At 42.4% G+C, this 21,039-nt stretch overlaps 1 protein-coding gene across 3 annotated transcripts; it reads left to right on the top strand.

Moving 5' to 3' along the window:
• Positions 1–4,859: 4,859 nt before the first annotated feature.
• Positions 4,860–21,039, top strand: ZBTB41 (zinc finger and BTB domain containing 41). 3 transcript variants are annotated; one of them, XM_028732549.2, is made up of 11 exons: positions 4,860–4,959; positions 7,474–8,702; positions 10,697–10,904; positions 12,259–12,325; positions 13,709–13,856; positions 14,536–14,665; positions 14,931–15,026; positions 16,007–16,113; positions 16,397–16,502; positions 17,183–17,271; positions 18,124–21,039. In XM_028732549.2, exons 2-11 carry the CDS (start codon positions 7,565–7,567, stop codon positions 18,777–18,779), a joined length of 2,745 nt encoding a protein of 914 aa, XP_028588382.2. In that variant the 5' UTR covers positions 4,860–4,959; positions 7,474–7,564; the 3' UTR covers positions 18,780–21,039. The 3 variants fall into 3 exon arrangements, with proteins under 3 accessions (XP_028588382.2, XP_028588383.2, XP_028588381.2); XM_028732550.2 differs by lacking the exon at positions 4,860–4,959 and adding an exon at positions 4,969–5,201 and having other exon boundaries at positions 7,474–8,582; XM_028732548.2 differs by lacking the exon at positions 4,860–4,959 and adding an exon at positions 4,969–5,201.

Below are 21,039 nucleotides of genomic sequence, written 5' to 3'. Positions count from 1 at the left end.
TGCTAGTTGCATTGGCAATAAGGTCATCAGATGCAATTGCACAAAGATCAGCAAGATAAGTCTTTTTAAAAGCAAAGACTCATAGCTGAAAGAGACCTTAGCACTTTTAAGAATTCAAGGATGTTTGGCTTCCAAAGGTGAATTATCACACCAATTTCAATCATGATAATGGATCACTTAGCACTCTAAACTCAGTAGGTATTTGTAGTAACAACCTTAAGGGATGTTCAAACCTCAAATAAATACAGCTTGGAGAAGAATGTGCATTACAGTCACACTATTAATCAGTCTGACTTTGAAACCAGAAAGCCTGCAGAATGTCTTTTGTAGGTAAAAGAAATTTGGTAAGTTTGTTAAGAGATGGTGTACTGATGTGTGTAACAAGCACTGAACTGAAAAAAAAAGAAAAAAAGAAGAAACGTCAGAAATTTGGGGTTATTTCTAAATGGCAGGACTGTCCTCGACCATTTTCACATCTGAAGTCAAAATGACACACCTCGAAAAATAATTGTGTGTAACAAAAATAGAAATAGAAATAGAAAAATTAAGTGAGACTATAGAGGAGAGGGGGGAAACTGGGAAACAACTTAGAGTGCAATGCCACATTCAGTATGAAAAATGACAACGAATAAAGCAAATATTGATACCTCTTACCAGTTTGTGTGTGTGTGTGTGTGTGTTTGTGTGTGTAATGAATGATACAGGAAGAGACTGGAGATAGAAATATGGCAGTCCACCCTCTACTTGCTCTTCAAAGTCCCCGCTTCACTCTGGGTAAAAGAGTTGTCATATGTTTTACTTGCCCCTACTGCTGTGTCTAAGGGATGCGGGTGGCGCTGTGGGTTAAACCACAGAGCCTAGGACTTGCCGATCAGAAAGTCGGCGGTTCGAATCCCGCGACGGGGTGAGCTCCTTTTGCTCGGTCCCTGCTCCTACCAACCTAGCAGTTCAAAAGCACATCAAAGTGCAAGTAGATAAATAGGTACTGCTTCGGTGGGAAGGTAAACGCCGTTTCCGTGCGCTGCTCTGGTTCGCCAGAAGCAGCTTAGTCATGCTGGCCACATGACCCGGAAGCTGTACGCCAGCTCCCTCGGCCAATAAAGCGAGATGAGCACCACAACCCCAGAGTTGGTCACGACTGGACCTGATGGTCAGGGGTCCCTTTACCTTTTACTGCTGTGTCTAACTGCTACTTGATACTTTGTATAGGATTGCTAATTATAAAAACATGGCTGCAAGCACCACACAGTGGGAGAGCTCAGTTAAACCTGGGAGAGCTGCTATCTTTGTCCATGTGTTTTACAGTATTTTATTTATTAAATTTACATATTACATATGTGATCTGAGGATCACAGGGTGGTTTACAATATGGAAACAAAAAACACATACCATAATAATAAACAAAAGCAATACCCCCGCCCGAGTTTAAAATCCCATTGATGTTTAATTAGTCAAAGGCCTAGGTCTAGGAGAAGAGGAATGGTTTCACCTGCCGCCTAAAGGTGCATAATTTACCGTATTTTCCCCCTATAGGACGCACTTTTCCCCCTCCAAAAATGAAGGGGAAATGTGTGTGCGTCCTATGGGGCGAGTGCAGGCTTCGCGCAGCTCTCCGCAAAGCACGGGAGCCCGGTGCTGGGCTCCCACGGCTTGCGAGGAGTTGCCTGCCTGCTGAAGCCTGGGCGTGCTGAGCTCAGCGTGCCCAGACTTCGCACAGCTCTCCGCAAAGCGCGGGAGCCCAGCGGCGGGCTCCCATGACTTGCGGAGAGTTGCCTGTTCTGGGGGCTGGGGTTGGGGGAAGCTCGAGCTTCCCCTGCCCCAGCCCCGCGCCTGGGGGAAAAATAATTTCCCCCCATTATTCCCCACCCCAAAAAACTAGGTGCACCTTATGGGACGGTGCGTCCTATAGGGCGAAAAAGACGGTATACCCCACACATCTTATTGGGTTGCTCCAGCCACTCTGGGTGGCTTCCAACATACATATGAACATAATAAAACATTGAACATTAAAAAAATAAATCCCTATACAGGATTGCCTTCAGATGGCTCGGGGGCCAGATAATTCCATACCTTCCAACTTTTCCCTAGCGAAAATAGGGACGTCCTAAGGAAAAGCAAGACATTCCAGGATCAAATCAGAAACTGCAGCTGTTGTACAAGGGATGACTGTTATGACTGGAATGTAATTGAAAACAGTAAGATTTTGGAATGCAGAAACAAAGTGAATCACCAAACGACCAATTCTAGCATGTGGGGGGGGGCACTAAAATTATTTAATTTGGTATTTGAATGATTAGTATTAGCAATTGTAGTATAATTTAGCACTGATAGAATGAGGCTATGTAATAATAAAATTTAAGGTTTTTTATATATAGAATAAATGTTCATAAATGTACCAAACAAGCACCTACATAGATATGTGGACCACATGTCTGGAGTAGCACAGGGAGACCGCCCTGAAACCATTTTGACTCCCAGACTGACCAAATGTTTTCTCTGCAAGGAGGGAGGGGGTGAGGGAACCTTCCCATTGTCTGAGGAATTGGGTAATCACCATCTCAAGGGAATGGACAGACTACCAGGAAAGGCAATCAGATAACGCATTATCAGATAACCTGACAGACAGGAAAAACAACATTCAAAATTATTGTTATAGACTGCATTTTCTGTGATGTAGGTATGTTGTTTGTGGGGGGTGGTCTTGGGTTACACCCCTTCTGTGATGTATATATGATGTATGGAGGGGTGGTCTTGAGCTCCAGGGAATTTAAAATGTCTATATAAAGGCAGGCACACCTTTGTTCTGGGTCCTCCTGCATGTGAGGGAAGCACTCTGTTGCAACAGCTTTAATAAAGATCAGGCTTACTAGCTGCTTTGTTTCTCAATATTCTCTGGTTGGCCTGTTATTTTCTCCTACCAATAGGGAACCCACTTAAGGACTCTATACGAGCTCTTGGATACCCCATAAGGGAAGAAGGGCAGATATTTTTTTTTTACAACAGCTATTTTTGGATTATTGTAATTGAAAACTAATTATTATTACCACAGAAACTGGGATGGCTTCTCTAAATCAGAGACATCCCTGAAAAATAGGACACTTGATCTCGGGGTCCGGGTAGGTTCATACAGAAAGAAGCAGTCCTTGGGGTATTGCGGTCCCGAGCCATTTGAAGCTAAGGTAAAGGTAAAGGGACCCCTGACCGTTAGGTCCAGTCATGACCGACTCTGGTGTTGCGGTGCTCATCTCGCTTTATTGGCCGAGGGAGCTGCCGTACAGCTTCCGGGTCATGTGGCCAGCATGACTAAACCGCTTCTGGCGAACCAGAGCAGCACACGGAAACGCTGTTTACCTTCCCGCCGGAGCGGTACCTATTTATCTACTTGCACTTTGACATGCTTTCGAACTGCTAGGTTGGTAGGAGCAGGGACCGAGCAACGGGAGCTAACCCCGTCGCGAGGATTCGAACCGCCGAACTTCTGATCGGCAAATCCTAGGCTCTGTGGTTTAACGCACAGCAACACCCGCGTCCCTTTCATTTGAAGCTATCTAGGTCACGAAATTAGGACGCCTGCTTCTTGGGAGGAAAGCAATGACAAACCTAGACAGCATCATAAAAAGCAGAGACATCACCTTGCCAACAAAGGTCCGTACAGTATAGTAAAGCTATGGTTTTCCCAGTAGTGATGTATGGAAGTGAGAGCTGGACCATAAAGAAGGCTGATCGCCAAAGAATTGATGCTTTTGAATTATGGTGCTGGAGGAGACTCTTGAGAGTCCCGTGGACTGCAAGAAGATCAAACCTCTCCATTCTAAGGAAATCAGCCCTGAGTGCTCACTGGAAGGACAGATCCTGAAGCTGAGGCTCCAATACTTTGGCCACCTCATGAGAAGAGAAGACCCCCTGGAAAAGACCCTGATGTTGGGAAAGATGGAGGGCACAAGGAGAAGGGGACGACAGAGGAAGAGATGGTTGGACAGTCTTCTCGAAGCTACCAGCATGAGTCTGACCAAACTGCGGGAGGCAGTGGAAGACAGGAATGCCTGGCGTGCTCTGGTCCATGGGGTCACGCAGAGTCGGACACGACTAAACGACAACAGGTCCAAACCAGCACTTTGAATTGGGCCCAGAAATTAATTGGTAGCCAGTGTAGTCGGACCAGGATTGGTGTAAGATGCTCAGAGGTTTTGCCTCAGTGAGCAACTTGGCCACTGAATTGTGCCCCAAACAGTCTTCAAGGGCAGCCCCACATACAATGTGCTGCAGTAGTCTAACCTAGAGCTTCCCAGGGCGGGGAGGACAGAAGTTAGGCTATCCCTGACAGGATAGGGGCCACCAAGCCTTTCCCTCACTAAACAGAGCAGTAGGACTGGGGATACTGAGCTGCCTGGAGGTTGAGGACGCCTTAAAGCCTCTCATAACCCTGGAAGCAGGGGTGCCAGCTTGAACAGCATATTGGGGTGGGGGCAGGTATGCCCCATCCCACATAAACGGGAGGCCCTCAACTATTTTATGGGGGGGGGGGAGTTGGCTCCCACGTCCCCCCCAAACGGATACTTTTGCCACTCATGGCGCCTCATGGAGACCGGAAGCGGCTGTTGAGCGGAGCGCCCGCTTTGGTGCGGTTCCTTTGGTGGGAAGTGAGCGCGCGAAAGACATAGACAGACAGAGCCGCCCGCCAATCCCCGCTCGCGCCGACACACTTTGGCCCCGCAAGGCTCGACGGAGAACCCGACGTGTACACGCGCGCCAGCTCGGCCCGAGTCCCTAGGGCGTCGCCTTTCATTCGCCCGCCCGCCCGCCCGCCTGCCATTGGCTCCTTTCCTTTGCGCCCGCCCCTTCCCCCACCCACACCACACGCACACGCACGTGCGCTGGGCCCCCGACTGTAAACATGCCGCGACTTCCTCCGTGCGTCTCGACGCACGCCGGAACCCGGAAGTGATGGCGGGGAAAGAGGTGTGTGGAGCGGGTGGGGGCGAGGTGGCTCGAGATTGGCTTGCGCGCGGCGGCGGCGGTCGCCGGGACGGTGGGGGCTGAGAGGGGTGTGTCCGCGCGCGCTGTCAGCCGTCGCCTTGACCGTTATTCGCTCCCCCCCCCCGATCCTCCCCTTCCCTCAGCGGTGCTTCTTCAGGGGGGTTTCCGAGGGGCGCTGCCCTTGATCTTGGGAAAGGGGTTGAAGGGGGGGAAACTAAGGACAGGTATGTACTTGTGTGCGCGCGTGCGCGCGCGTGTGTGTACGTGCTCGCCTCCGATCTGTTATTGGCCGAGGTTTTTTTATTTCGCTGCTGGCGGCTCGTTCCGATCTCCGTGTCGCAGGGGTGGGAATCTCCTTTTTTGGGTTCACGTGTGAACGTGGCGTCTTAGACACGTGTTGAGCCCGCTCAAGTCGGCGGGAGTAGTTGGGGGCAGAGAAGGCTGAGGGGTGGTAAGGAGGACCCAGCAGCTTTCAGACAGCAGGTGGAGATGCTGGTCGCCAATATAATCTTGTGCCAACCAAGCGAAATATGGAGCTGTAGAGTTGGAAGGTACCCCAAGGGGTCATCTAGTCTAACCCCCTGCGGTGCAGGAATATGCACGTATGGGGATCAAACCTGTGACCTTGGTGCAGTGGGTCTGGCTGTTAAGCAGAAGGTTGGTGGTGGAAGCTCCCCACAGGCAGGATTCCTGCATTGTAGGGAGGCTGAACTAGATGACGGGGGAATCCCTTCAAACTCTACAATTACAGTCGTACCTCGGGTTAAGTACTTAATTCGTTCCGGAGGTCCGTACTTAACCTGAAACTGTTCCTAACCTGAAACACCACTTTAGCTAATGGGGCCTCCTGCTGCTGCTGCGCTGCTGGAGCACAATTTCTGTTCTCATCCTGAAGCAAAGTTCTTAACCTGAAGCACTATTTCTGGGTTAGCGGAGTCTGTAACCTGAAGCGTATGTAACCCGAGGCACCACTGTATAGGATTCTATGAACCAGTGCTTGTGTGTGTGTTCACGTATGTAGACCCTACTCTCACTTTGTTGGCCGCCACCAAAAGTAAGCTTTGAATACAGGAGATGATAAAAGTTATGCAGTTTCAAGTGTCACAGCCTTCCCTGCTGTGCCCTTTTGTTGATATCTCCTTTTACCATATGTTTCGCTCAGGTCTTAAGCGTGATGCCGGGACAGCAGGGAGAATTTACCTGTGTGACCTTGCCTGAGCTAAGGATTCAAATAATCCCAGGATTTGACTAGCCATTACTATCATTATCATTATTATTACCACTGTTGCTATTGATATTCACCCTTCACCAGTGGGTGCCATTCCCCAGCAGGTGCCAGGGTGCCGTTACGGCAATTAAATTTTAAAACAGTTCAAAGAGATCACAATCGCAGGAATGGGGTGGGCCCTGAAAGCACACATCTCGGGTGTCAAGGACGAAGGAAAATAGATGTGAATGTGGAATGAGGCAACTGATACTGGGCAGTCATGAAACAGCAGGAAACTGTTGCTTATTTAAATATATCACCATCATATTTTTAGTGCCAGGGTGAGGGAAAAGACGCTTGTGGGATGTTGTTCTGCCACTGTTGCCAAAATAGCCTTGACTTTGGGAGTGGGGAAATGAGGGCTGCCATTTGCTCCATTTCAGGCAGCAAAATGCGTCGGAGTGGTCCTGAATGTGGCAAGGTGTCCATGCTACACTGAATAAGCAAATGTTCATGTTTTCCTGATGCATTTTAAAATTGAGCTGTTAGCACAGCATTTTTATAGGTCATTTAAGAGCTTGGTATGCAGGACCTAAGCATGTTTAATTTAAAGTAAGGCTGCAATTTGAAGAGCACTCAGTTTGGAGGAAATCTTGTTAAAGTCTGAGTGGTAGGCTCATCCTCGCTTAGTTCCTAGTCAACATGTTTTGTGTTGCTACGTCAAGTGTTGTAAGTACACGCAAACTGAGTTTTTTTATATTAAGTAACCAATATTAACAATGTTTATCCACATTTCTCCCCATCATTAATGTATACAGATAGTTGGTGCTGTTACTGTGCAATCATAACTCTGTTTACTCAGAAGTAAGTTTTATTTGATTGAGTGGGACTTATACCAGGGTAAGTGGTGTTAGAATTGCAGCCTGCCTTATGTCTGGAATATGTTTTAGTTAATAAAATATCTCCATATGTGTGCAAACAACCTTCTCTTATTCTAACAGTTGTGCAAATATGAAAAATCACCACCTAAAGACCACTTAACATAGCTCTTGTGTAAAGGTTTATGTAAGTGTACCTCTTGATATGTACTCTTGTAGAATCTTTCAGACTAAAAGTTACATTTTGGTCTCTAGAATATATATGCGTGGGTGGTGACTGGCTTTGAGGGAGCAATAAATATATTTCCAAACCATATTACCTGCTCAGAAGTAACTTAATTCCTGCTGAGAAATTACATGTGGCTGGGTTTCAAACAAAAAAAATATGTTTAAATTGTTTGTTTTTTACAGATTATAATTTCAGATATTACTGAAGCAACGATCTGTTTGAGAGACTTTGGGTTACATATGAAGTTCCTGATTTTAAAGTGGCACAACTGCAATGAAGAAAAGGAGAAAGCTCGCTGCAAATTTAGATGACAAAAAACATCTTGATCATCGGAGGGAATCTTCAGATAAGATTCCTGTTGCAGATTCTGTGCAGAAAGTTATTGCTGGTTCTGCAGGAGTAGCTGCTGCAGACCAGCTTGAGTATTCTAAAGAACTCCCGCCATCAACAGCTCAAAGAAAGCTTTTGAGCTCCGTGCAGTACAACAGAAATCTGCTCAAATATTTAAATGATGATCGACAGAAACAACCATCTTTTTGTGATCTGCTCATAATTGTTGATGGAAAAGAATTTAGTGCCCACAAAGTAGTAGTTGCTGTTGGGAGTAGTTACTTTCATGCCTACTTGAGCAAAAATCCAAGTACAAATGTCGTCACCTTGGATCACGTAACTCATTCAGTTTTCCGCCATCTACTTGAATTTCTCTATACGTCAGAGTTTTTTGTGTATAACAATGAAATCCCCTTAGTTTTAGAGGCAGCTAAGTTTTTAGATATTATCGATGCAGTCAAGCTGCTGAACACTGAAAATGTTTCCAGTTTGCAATTTGAAGAGGCGTCGGAGAATGCATCCCAGGTAGAAACATCCAGTGAGCAAACTCCCCAAGCACCAAGCAATCACCAATGCACTCTGTGCAATCGCAACTTTTGTTACAAGAAATCCTTAGAAAATCACTTGTCCAGAGCACACAAAGCTTCTGCCCGGGAAAAAGAACATGGGTTAAAAATGGTCGAGAGCTCAGATACTTCTACCAGAAGATCACTGCGAAATCGCAAATGTCCGGCTAAGTTTGATCAAAATGACAATGAAAGTGGAGAGGCATCTGATGGCAATTTAAATCAAGCGAGTCCTGGCAAGAAAAATGATGAGTCTAACGACGACTCTAACAATGAGTCTGAAGACAGTGGAAGTGAATATCACACTGATGAAGACAGGCAAGAGGAGGGCACAACTGACACTGAGTCTGAAGAGCAAAGTGAAAAAGAACGTGATGAAGAAAGACATGAGACAGGTGATCCAGCAGGAAATATTTCTGGAGGCAGTCTTTCCACATATATTCCAGTCATTTTTCAGAACGGTAGCAAAAAATACTTGCAGTGTCCTAAGTGTAATAAAATATTTGATCGAGCAGGTAAGTGGGAATCACATGCTCGATGTGCTTTGCCTCTTAGGTTCAAACAGATTTGTGGTGATCATTGCTCACACCTCTAAAAGGGCTTATGCCACACACTGTAAATGCAGGTCTTATATAGAACATTACAGTTCATATTATTGAGCGAAGTGTGTAGCTGACATCCTTGGAGTAGTAAAAGAAAACTAGAACCTCATGTGTTCTGTATATTGCCATATCCTTTGTGCTAGTATAACATACAGCAAGTTATGGTCATGCCATTTAACTACCTAAACAACCATATTTTGAAATGCATGTGAAAATAACATTAGAAAAAAGAACTGTTAGATGTGTAATCCAGAGAATACTTCAGTTTTTCTGGACTTGCTGTTACAGTTCTTTTAAGCACAAGTCATCTTTGAAAAAGACATGCTTGTTGTTGTTAGGCATTTGAACACGTGTGTTAATTATTGGAATTGAGAGTAGCTAACTTGCCTTCTATATGATGTTGGGCTACAACTTTTGCCAGCCCCAGTCAGCACGACCAGTGATCAGGTGAATGGGGATTGTTGTCTAGCCATCACCTGGAAGGCAGATCATCACCATTATTATTGTTGTTGTTGTTGTTGCTGTTGTTACCCTGCCTTTCACCCGACAGGACTCAAGGCAGTTTGAGATGAAAACAAGAATCACAAAAAACAATAATTTAAAACAATTAAATTGATAGAATTAAAACTAGATATATAAAATCTGTTTAAAACATACAGAAGATAATTATAATAAAAACAGCACAGCACCAGCCCTCATTAAAAGCACTCAGTTCCCTGTTAAAGCAGTATGATCTTCACCTGCTGGAGGGAGCCAGTCTACCTTCTCCAGGGAGGGAATTCCAGAGTCTGGGAGCAGCCACCAAGAAGGCTCTCTCCTGAGTCACCACCAAGCATGCCAGTGAGGATCTAATAATAATAATCACCATCATCATCATCATCATCATCCTTATAACCCACACATCTGACTGGGTTGCCCCAGCCACTCTGGGCAGCTTCCCACATGATAACAGCAAAATGTCAAACCTTAAAAATTTCACGATACAGGGCTGCCTTCAGATGTCCCTGCTCTAAATCATTGGTCTTCATCTGGTGGACCATGACTTTTACCAGTCGTCATTGCAACCGAAAGTGAAGGTCAGACGTAGGTCTGATTACAAAGTTGGTTGCCTTGCAACTCTTTTGGGAACACATGATGGTGATGGCTTTATGAACTGAACCTGCCTCATTCTGGCATGTATGTTAGTTGCATGGATGCTGCAATTTATGTAATTGTGACAGCTCACAAAAGGCCTGCTGAAGTCATCTAAACTGGAGGCACCAGTTGATACTGTGATCCTCCTTGTGGCCTTACATGCTGTTAACGCTGATCAGCCATCTGAGCCAGGCCTTAGTCAATTTTGGTAAAGGTAAAAACAATATACAACAACAAATTTAAATTGGTGAATTAATCCAGGTTCCGGTAAAGTTAAAGACCTCTGTGCTCAGTTATTACAGCAGGGCATGGTCCAAGGCATGGGATGACTAGTCGGTCAAGTAGACTCTAGCAGAGGAACTGAAACTCATTGGTGGAGTCCCTATAAAGTCTGGGGAAGCACCTTAACAATTTCATTGCCGTGCCAGTTGAGATCGACTGTGGTGAAATTGACACGGTGCGTCAACACACTTTGCATTGCGTTTTACCTCTTGAGTGAGTTTACTCAGGTTGTGAACTCAGGTGAAAACCACATCCCAAACACTCTGCTAGATCAGCTAGCAGAAGACAGAACAATTTCCCAGTTTAGAGAACGTGTCCCTCCCCAAATGGAAATACTTCCTTGAAGGAGGGCTTCATTCATTTATGTAAAGCACTATAACCTTGGAAATGCCATCAGAACCTATACTTTGATGCATAGTAGTACTGAATGTTTGCAGGACTAGTTGCTGGTTGGGTATCTAATATTTTAACTGGAGTGGTTTGTTTTGTAGGGAAATTTGAGATCCATTCTCGTGTGCACACTGGCGAGAAGCCGTTTCAGTGCGATATCTGTCATCAGCGCTATTCAACCAAATCCAACTTAACTGTACACAGAAAGAAGCACAATGATGAAATTGTATGTCATAAAAAGGAACACAAATGTCCATATTGTAACAAACTGCACGCCACAAAAAAGACCCTAGTAAAGCACTTGAAGAGGCAAGTATGAATGAAATTTCTTATGCTATACTTACATGCTGTGATGATGTGATTTATTTTCAGTACAAGATTATAAAAAAGTGTTGACGCAGGAGATTTTATATATAAGCTACCTGCTTGAAATATATGGCAACCATTTATTTTTTAAAGTCCATGGCATTAAAAATGTGTGTGTTGAGGTGCTCTGCACATTTTATAAAGGGACTGCATTGTTCCATTGCATGGCAAGTGCTTGCATTTTGAGACAATTCAAATTCTTGCCTGTTGTTGATGCTCTGTACATTGAAGGGCTCTTTTCATCACACACACACACACACGAGTGATATGTGAGGAATCCATACGTATAGCACTATAGGCTGATTTCAAATAATGTTTGGGCTAAAGGGCTGGGCATGGAAAGGGCAGCACATGAGAACAATATGTTGCAGCTTTGCTGATGCTGTATAGTTGGAATATACAGGGAATATGTTGGGCTGTGCATTGGACATGGGAGAAGTCTGAGCTGAATTAGGGTGATTCAGGAGGAAAGGGCTTCAACCCAGATTGTCCTGGGCCAAGTCGGGTCAGGCTGCCCAGAGCAATCCAGGCTATTAAGGGTTGGGGACTGTTAGAAACAGATATGAAAGCTAGGAGCTAAATGGTACCTTAAATCTAGGTTATAGGTGCGACAACACTAGCCACTCTTTTTTTATAACAAAATGTCTAGCCACTCTTTTTTTATAACAAAAATTCAAAGCTGAAAATGAATGAACTGCAGCTAAAATATTACGTTCATTTTTCATATAGCCTAGTTCCTTCACCTGCCCACCCCCTAATATTTTTAAGAGGGTCTCTTCTCTAGTCTTCAGAGAGTAGCTGGAAGTGGGGAGGCAGAAAAAGGTCCTCCTTTCCTTCCACTCTGCAGTTTTAATCTGAAATCTTAAGCGCAGTACTGTACCCAGAGCTTAGAAACGGCTTGCGCTAATGAAATTCCCTGTCACAAAATGTGCCTAGAACAATGGGAGTTTTGAACACTGGTTGGGGAAGAAGGTCGATACTCTTCTGCGCAGCGTCTCCTTTCCCGTCAGGTCTTGTGTGAACAAGCAGTTCATTCTTGTGTGAACAAGCAGTCACAAGGTAGAGGGGTTCACAACATAAAATTACAATATAAAAACACAAAAATCATAATAAAATATAATATGCAACAAAACTGCAAATGAGAATATATAAGACATTTTTGTTTCTTTTATGTAGCATGGGGAGTATGTTTGTTGTGGGTACTAATACAGCTTGTTTCTAATATTTCTTTCTGGGCTCAAGCATATAATTTCCTTACTCTAGAAATAATTTCTCAATGGATTTTCCCACCCTGCAGATTCCATCCTGAAAAAGTACAGGAATTTCTCTCCAAAAAGAAAAAGAGTGAAGGCTGGAAATGTGATGTAAGTATAACTTTGATTTTATTGGGAAGAAATTACACTTTTGGTTACTACTACTATTTATTTATTAGATTCCTAAACCACCCATCAAAAGACCTTAGGGCAGGTCACAAGATAAAATACAAGATAAAAGCACAGATAAATAGTTAAAACAGAAACAACAAAGCAATAATTCCCACTACTCTGTCTCAGATTCAGAGAACTGGCTGTGCATGCAATCAGGCTGTGTGGATTTTCCCTTTCAGCTGCAGTTCTTCATATAATGCACTGGTTTCCTTTACTTTCTGGTGCATGAAATAGTGGGGCACAGGGAGCTCCCATGAGGAGGCCCCCCACAAACTCTAGTGTATGGGCAAAAACTCGTATTTCATGGCTTTTGATATCTCTCCCCCCCCCCACCTTATTTTTTAATGTATAATGCTATTCAAAGTTATTATTATAAATTTTTTTTGCATATGTTGGATTGAGACATTCTTAGAATGTACATGGCAGTGATTGATGCCCAAGTTCTTAACACCAAATAAAAAAGACCAGTCCTACTTTCTGTTATGCACATTTGTGTGTAATACCTTCCTGGTTTCATGGCTGCAACGAAGATTTAAAAATAACTGTCTTCATGTGGTAGTATTTTCATCTGGTAGCGTGATCATGTAAATTCATAATGAATAGTAATACCTGCAATTAATCAAGATGCACAGGAATTCTCTCTTCATGCTGAAGATGGGTTAAAACTTGAAGGAATCAGACATTGGTCTAGTAGAATAGCCGCTAGTAGTAGTAGTAGTAGTAGTAGTAGTAGTAGTAGTAGTAATAATAATAATAATAATAATAATAATAATAATAATAATAATAAATTTATTATTTATACCCCGCCCATCTGGCTGAGTTTCCCCAGACACTCTGGGCGGCTTCCAATCAAGTGTTAAAAACAATACAGCATTAAATATTAAAAACTTCCCTAAACAGGGCTGCCTTCAGATGTCTTTTAAAGAGAAGATAGCTGCTTATTTCCTTCACATCTGAAGGGAGGGCTTTCCACAGGGAGGGCGCCACTACTGAGAAGGCCCTCTGTCTGGTTCCCTGTAACCACACTTCTCACAATGAGGGAACCGCCAGAAGGCCCTTGGCGTTGGATCTCAGTGTCCGGGCTGAACGGTGGGGGTGGAGACGCTCCTTCAGGTGCCACATGAGTCACAATGCATTTTCAGAAATATAATATTCTGATGGATTCCTCACTGTCTAAGTATTAGCACTTCTGTTGATTAAAAGCAGAATAATATATTTCTTTCATTGATGTCCAGCCTTCAAGAAGCTCATGTGTGTGTACTTGGCACATTCTAGTGGATGTTAATAGTTAATGGTTGGTTGGATGTTCTATCACTTTAGATTTGCAATAAATCTTTCACTCGAAGGCCTCATCTGGAAGAACACATGATTCTACACACACAGGATAAGCCCTTTAAGTGTACATATTGCGAAGAGCACTTTAAATCCCGCTTTGCAAGACTGAAGCATCAAGAAAAGTTCCATCTCGGTAGGAAAATCCCATTCTGCTAGTAAATATTAAATATAAATGCATTTTCTTCAGTGTGTATTTGTTGACATAAATCATCATTCACTAAGCAACTTGTGCAAATCTCTTCCAGGATTGTGTTTCAGTATGTGTGTTCAACCTGTTTTTAGTTGCTCAAAATAATCAATACTGCTTCCGCTTTTGAAATACGCCTGTATGTAATGAAGGGATTATTAAAAAGGTAAAGGTAAAGGTACCCCTGCCCGTACGGGCCAGTCTTGACAGACTCTAGGGTTGTGCGCCCATCTCACTTAAGAGGCCGGGGGCTAGCGCTGTCCGGAGACACTTCCGGGTCACGTGGCCAGCGTGACAAAGCTGCATCTGGCGAGCCAGCGCAGCACACGGAAACGCCGTTTACCTTCCCGCCAGTAAGCGGTCCCTATTTATCTACTTGCACCCGGGGGTGCTTTCGAACTGCTAGGTTGGCAGGCGCTGGGATTCGAACCGCCGACCTTTCGATCGGCAAGCCCTAGGCGCTGAGGCTTTTACCCACAGCGCCACCCGCGTCCCCTATTATTAGAAGTGTGTATTTTGCCTGTCAGTTTCATATTCTTGAAGTCCAAAATAATGTGCTTGGCTTTGATGCGATCCTTGTTGCTCAAGTGGCAACAATGTAAATTGCATTTGTCTTTCTTCCCAGGACCTTTTCCATGTGATATTTGTGGTCGTCAGTTTAATGATACTGGCAATCTGAAGCGCCATATTGAATGTACTCATGGAGGAAAGAGAAAATGGACATGCTTTATTTGTGGGAAATCAGTCAGAGAAAGGTAGGTAGTAATATATATGCGTAAAGAAATGTTTTTGTAGCAATTTGTTTCTACACACGAAACTCTTAACTTTTCAGAAGTTTTTGTATAATAAATAGGAAAACGTTGACCTAGTACTGTATTTCAGTCTTTTAAGATCTTACTAATGGGAACAGTAGTTCTCCATTCTTCAGAATGTATTGGACTTTATAAGAACTGCAACTATTGATCACAATGAAAAGGCTAGAGTATATATTCTTCAAATATTTCCATTTCTCTCCTCCAGAACAACTTTGAAAGAGCACTTGAGAATCCACAGCGGAGAAAAGCCTCATTTGTGTAGTATTTGTGGGCAGAGTTTTCGTCATGGAAGTTCATACAGGTAACCCATGTCTGTATCATTACTTAGGATTACTGATAGTAGCATAATGTCAGAAATGTTCTTGACATTTCTTTTACTCTTGGGCAGAAGTTAGAAAAAGCAGTTGTGGTCGCTTTTTATTTTTTGCAAGGTTACTTGGAGTTAGGCTGGAAAAGGAGGCAGGGACAGGAGCACGTTGCCAGCAAGAGACTCTTAGCCACATGAAAAGTTTTTTTTATATGTAATTTTTTTACTGGTTTTTTCCACAATTTTATACATTTTAACAAAACAATTTCTAACATTAAAGTACAAGGTTCTTTTGAACCTTCAGACCTCCTTCCCTCCCTCCATGGGTTCCATGTTTACGATTAAATTTGCTACATCTTTTATCATTAGCCATCTGTTAAATATCCATAATTATCATTAAAAAAAATCCACGTTACAAGTGTCATTACATCCCTGCCAGTGATTTTAACTGTTTACAGTGGTCTTTTAAATAAATCACAAATTTGCTCCAGCCTTTAGAAAATACTTGATCTTACTGTTTTGGATCTTTCCTATCAGTTTCACCATCTCTACATACTCCATCAGTTTTATCTGCTATTCTTCCTTTCTTGATACTTCTCCTTCCTTCCATGAATAGCTTTTAAAACGGCTGTAACCTCACTTTTGTGTAGCCAGGTGGGCATCTGAGGAAGAGCTCTAATATAAATGAGGATTAAGCAGACAACAGTCAACCTAAGCACAGATTCATAACCCAATTTCAAATCATGGTTTCTGATCATGATTTGTTGGTCACAAGATGATGATTGGAGTAGGTTCAGAGATGTAAACAAACTATGATTTAGGGTTGTGTCTAAATGCTGCAAATACCTCATCCCATGCATGCTGAGCTATTGTTTCATCCCAGTTCTAATTATGGGGATTGCTGGCAGGCCGAGTTTTAACAGTGAACACAAGAGATCCCGTGCAAAGTTAACCTTGTACAATTATTAATGCAGGCTTCATCTGCGGGTCCACCATGACGACAAGCGGTATGAATGTGAAGAATGTGGAAAGACTTTCATTCGTCACGACCATCTGACAAAACACAAACGGATACACTCAGGTAGACAAATGACGTTGGCTTTTTCATTCAAAGAAACCCTGGTTAGCTCAAAAACAAAAGCCTTTGATCTCCTGTTGGCCTGTAGAAGAGGAGAATGCATGAATTCAAGGCCCATCACAGCCCATACATGCAGGACTGAACCATGCATTTGACTTGACCCTAAAGTGTATGAAAATGTACATGATTATTTGGCAGTGTTCTGACAGACTGGGTTTTCCTGGTTTGGGTGCCTTCGGTCTTTTTTATTAAAGCTCATTCAGATTGTGCTTTTGGTTCTCTGAAGGTGAAAAGGCCCATCAGTGCGAAGAATGTGGAAAATGTTTTGGCCGAAGAGACCACCTCAGTGTTCATTATAAAAGCGTTCATCTTGGAGAAAAGGTGTGGCAAAAGTAAGTTTTCATTTTAATTCTGAAACACATTCATATGTCCCAGTTTCAGCGTAACAAGAAGGATCCTTGTGCCAGCATGCTCCCTTTCTCTGCACACTTGGCTTTAGGGAGACATTGCAGTTTGCCAAACCACAGTTTCCCAAACTGGGGAACTCTTGTTTTAAATGCTGCTTGGGAACCAGGATCTTCACCACTTTCTAGTATGTTTTTTAGGCTGCTTTGTGGCTAAAACATTTTAGAATGTTGTATTATTTTATTGTTGTTAGCCGCCCTGAGCCCAGCTTCGGCTGGGGAGGGCGGGATATAAATAAAATGTATTATTGTTGTTGTTGTTGTTGTTGTTGTTGTTGTTGTTATTATTAAAAGGCTTCCAAAGTGGCATGTAACAGTAAAAAAAATGCTAAAACAAAAAATGACATTAAGCAGCAGTACAAATCAAGAGTACAAATTAGTTTGACCCCAAGATGCTGGTAGTTAAGTGCACAGGGTAAAGTTGCTTTGACATTTTCTGCTTGTTTTCTAATCTAACACATTTAGATCTTTCTCCAGGACACAATTTAAAGCAGGGGCGGGGGCGGGAATTAGAATGTTAAGCCTGTGATTTTGATGTAGTTAATGTATACACTGAAAATATCCATGGATGTGGAGCTTTTTTCTAATACGTTCCATTTTCCTTGAAGGTACAAGGCAACATTTCATCAGTGTGAAGTCTGTAAGAAAGTGTTCAAGGGGAAATCAAGTTTGGAAATGCATTTTAGGACACATTCAGGTAAGCAGTTGTGGACTTTATGCTTTGTTGGATCAGCAAGAATAAATGTGATGTTTCATATTATGGAATTCATAAGAGTGGCATTTTGTGGCGCATAGTATGCCTTGGCATTTTGAATACTAGCTAAAAGTTTAGTGTACAGTTTCGTGCATGTTTGTAGGCTCTTCTATCTCAGAATCTCATCTGAAAAGTTAGCATAAGCTAGACTTTGATGCGACTTTCTACATGCCCAAAGTTCTTGATCTTGGAGAGCTGTCATAGAATTGTACGAGATCTAATCTAGTCCAATTCCCCTTCAACGCAGGGATCTCAACTAAAGTGGTATATTCTAGGAAGAGCTGGACCATGTGATCAGAACTATCAGTTCAGAACTGTTAGCTCTGAGCAGTAGAATAATAAACAAACAAAACAAAATAAAACCCTGCCCATCTGGCTGGGTTTCTATATAAATCATTATGCAAGAAAACACGTTGTCGCAGACTAGATTTCTCATAGTCTAATTAGTGGACTATCTTGGTTAATTACACAGTCAGTTGGGATAATTCTTTACCTTTCATTGGTAGGACATCTTAGCACTAGATATAGATCTACGATAAGCTTTACAAATGCATTTCCCGAATATTAACCTGTTGGCTATTAAAGCAATGGTTTTGTGTTGTTGTTGTTGTTGTTTTTTAAAAAAACGAGAATAAAACTTAAAATCACAACTTTGGTTTCCCTCCCTCAAATGTGTGCCAAACTATTTAAATTAATAAAACGCCTCTCCATGCAACGAAGAAACTAATAACGCTATGTCCTATTGATATATTAGGAAATATTTACTCTATTTATTCTGACTTTTTTCAAACACAGGTGAAAAACCGTACAAATGTCAAATTTGCAACCAGTCTTTCAGGATTAAGAAGACGTTAACGAAACATATGGTTATTCATTCGGATGCCCGGCCCTTCAACTGTCAGTATTGCAATGCGACATTTAAACGAAAGGACAAGCTGAAATATCATACCGACCATGTGCACGGAGGAAAGTCTGCCGAAGAATCACTAAGCCCGGTGCCGGAGGAGAAAGTAGTCTCTTTGCCAACCCAGTTTGTACCTGATGACAAGGCTTTCCAAAGTGAATCTAAACCGTTTGTGGAACCAGCCAAGGTTTATCAAGCAGAAACCAAAACAATGCTACAGAATGTATCGCCAGACGTGTGTGTACCGCTAACACTGATACCCGTGCAGATACGCGAAACTCAGTCCGATCTTGTAGAACATACCACCCCTGTTTCATCCTCGCCTCACAACCTTCTTTCTTCACAACCTCCTCCAACGGACTACCAGCAAGCGACGGATTTGGCATTTCTAGAAAAATACACACTCACCCCACAGCCTGCAAACATCGTTCATCCGGTCAGACCTGAGCAAATATTGGATCCTAGAGAACAGTCTTATCTTGGAACATTGCTGGGTCTTGATACAGCTCCCTCAGTGCAGAATATTTCAACTAATGAGCATTCGTGATTATGTGTGACAGGCTATTACGACAATAGTCAACAAAGTAATTCACTAGTGCCAGGATTTCTGCTTGTGCAGTTAAACAACTTCTTCTCCCCAAACCTGCTATGGGGGGGGGGGGTTGAGGGAACCCCTAGATTTCGGAGACACATGGGGAGAGGGAGTGGCATTGCATAGCCCAAAATCCTTGTGCTAGTGGAACTACTTTGTTGGAAATAGCCCTTATATTTCCCTAGTCTTGCTTCTCTGTTTAGCAATCAGAAAGCTCTCAAAGCAGAAAGTTGCCAAGTACAAAGGAAAAGAAATGTCTTTTTAAATGCAGTGGTTCAACATTCAAAATACAATCGTGTGGTTTTTAAATATTGTACAGCTATTTTTAAAACAACTTTCATGAGGTAATCTTATTCGTCAAGAAACCTTAAATGAAATAATTGGGTCATTTATGAATAGCTCTCCACCTTTGCATTATTAATATGCACCTCTCATATATGAAAAAGGTTTTGGGAAGTTCAAAGGTACAAATAATGCAAGTTCCTCTTTATATTACAGATCATAAAATTATTTTAACTATTAAAGTTCTGATCTCCCCAGCTTTGCTCTTCCTGCACGGGGAAAACACAACACATTTCCAGGTTTAGCATTGCATCCAGGGATTGTGGCTTGCTAGCAATTTGTCATAACGGAAATATAATTCAAATCTGCATGCACACACAGAAGACATAATCGTTCTAAGACACATAGGGCTTTAAAGATCAAACATGGCACTTTTAGTTTTGCAGGGAGAGAATTGGCAGTCATTGCTGTTGCTTTAAGAATCGGTGAAATAAAAGACAGCTGACCCATGCTTTTCAAGGGAATAATTTGAATAAATATCTGTATAGAAAAGTATGCTTCTAGATACTGGTTGTTGAGAATTGCAGGCAGAGAGAGAGATAGAGCAGTTGCCCTCTGCTCCAGCTTCCTAAGAGCATCTGATTGGCCACTGTGAGAATAGGATACTGGGATGAGATGGACTTCCATCGTGATCCAGTAGACTGCTCTTAAGTCCGTCCTTCCTTCCTTCCTTTCCTTCATTCCTGGTTTAACTTGAGGCAGTCCTAAGTAAACTTAATTGGAAGTAATGGTCTGTTAATCCATGTGACTTAATTGGAGTAAACATCAGATTAGTCAGACAGTGGCCAGCATTTTTAGCGTCCAATAACACTAAAAAAAAAAAAATGCTGATAAATCAGTTTCCATTTCTAGTGCTTTTGAGAACTGTTGCGAGACCTATCCTGAGCTAGTTGTGGAAAAGACCCAAAATGTATATGAGCGTTTATATAGAGGTTCTGTGATCCTCCTACAAATCTAGTACTTGTTACCTCATTACAGTATTTTCCTTTATAAATGAATGTTCTTACATTTAAACAATCGTGGAACCATAGGCTACTTGGGTGTCGGGTAGTTTGTGTTCTTGCCCATGTTTCAGCACTTAAAACAGATGGTTGCTACAAGCTTCTTTATGGTTAGGGAAACTAAGAAGCTTGCTTTGTGAGTTCTTCTATCTTAATTGTTGTCTTCAGAGTACACCAAATGTGCGTGTTAGCTGTTGAATAGTGCTAGAAATATGTAGAGTTGAAGATTTGAACATTTGGTCCAAAGAGGTACAAGAAACTCCTGGTTTTATGGCTTTTGCCACATTTGCACATATCCTAAGGAAAGGTGGGTATGTGTAGCAAGATCAGGAGCAAATACTCAGAGGTACTGCTGTCATGTAAGTATGTTGGATAAGTGAATTAGGTTTGGAGTACATATAATGCTAATTTTTAGGAATGGGGCAAATCATGTAATCTTTTTATGTATTTTGGCATCATTTTGATACTCTAGAACAGCGATGGCCCTCAAGATATTGCTAGACTACAACTCCCATCCTTGTCCATTGATCATGCTGGCTAGAGCTTATTGCAGTTAACATTTGCGGGAGCCAAAGGTTACCCATCTATGATTAAAAAAAGGAAGCTATACAGCCCCGTGTTTACTAACTGCATTAACTAGAGAGTCTCATGAGCTGGAAGTTGCTTGTTTTTAATTGCTTGTTGTTATTCATTTTTGTTGTGTTTTAACTGACATTTTTGATGCTAAATTGCAACTAATTGGACTTGCGTTTGCTCTGTAGCATATTAATTCGGGAACGGTTTCAAATGTGAAGAACACGAGATGGCCCTTAAAAATCTGTTTATACATATGCTGATGTTGTGAAATTAAAAATGATCATTTTGACTTTGAA

Source organism: Podarcis muralis, chromosome 5 (genome assembly GCF_964188315.1).
Source record: "Podarcis muralis chromosome 5, rPodMur119.hap1.1, whole genome shotgun sequence".
Lineage (NCBI taxonomy): Eukaryota > Metazoa > Chordata > Lepidosauria > Squamata > Lacertidae > Podarcis > Podarcis muralis.
The sequence above is the reverse complement of the archived record's forward strand: the minus strand, read 5'-3'. Positions and strand labels throughout refer to the sequence as shown.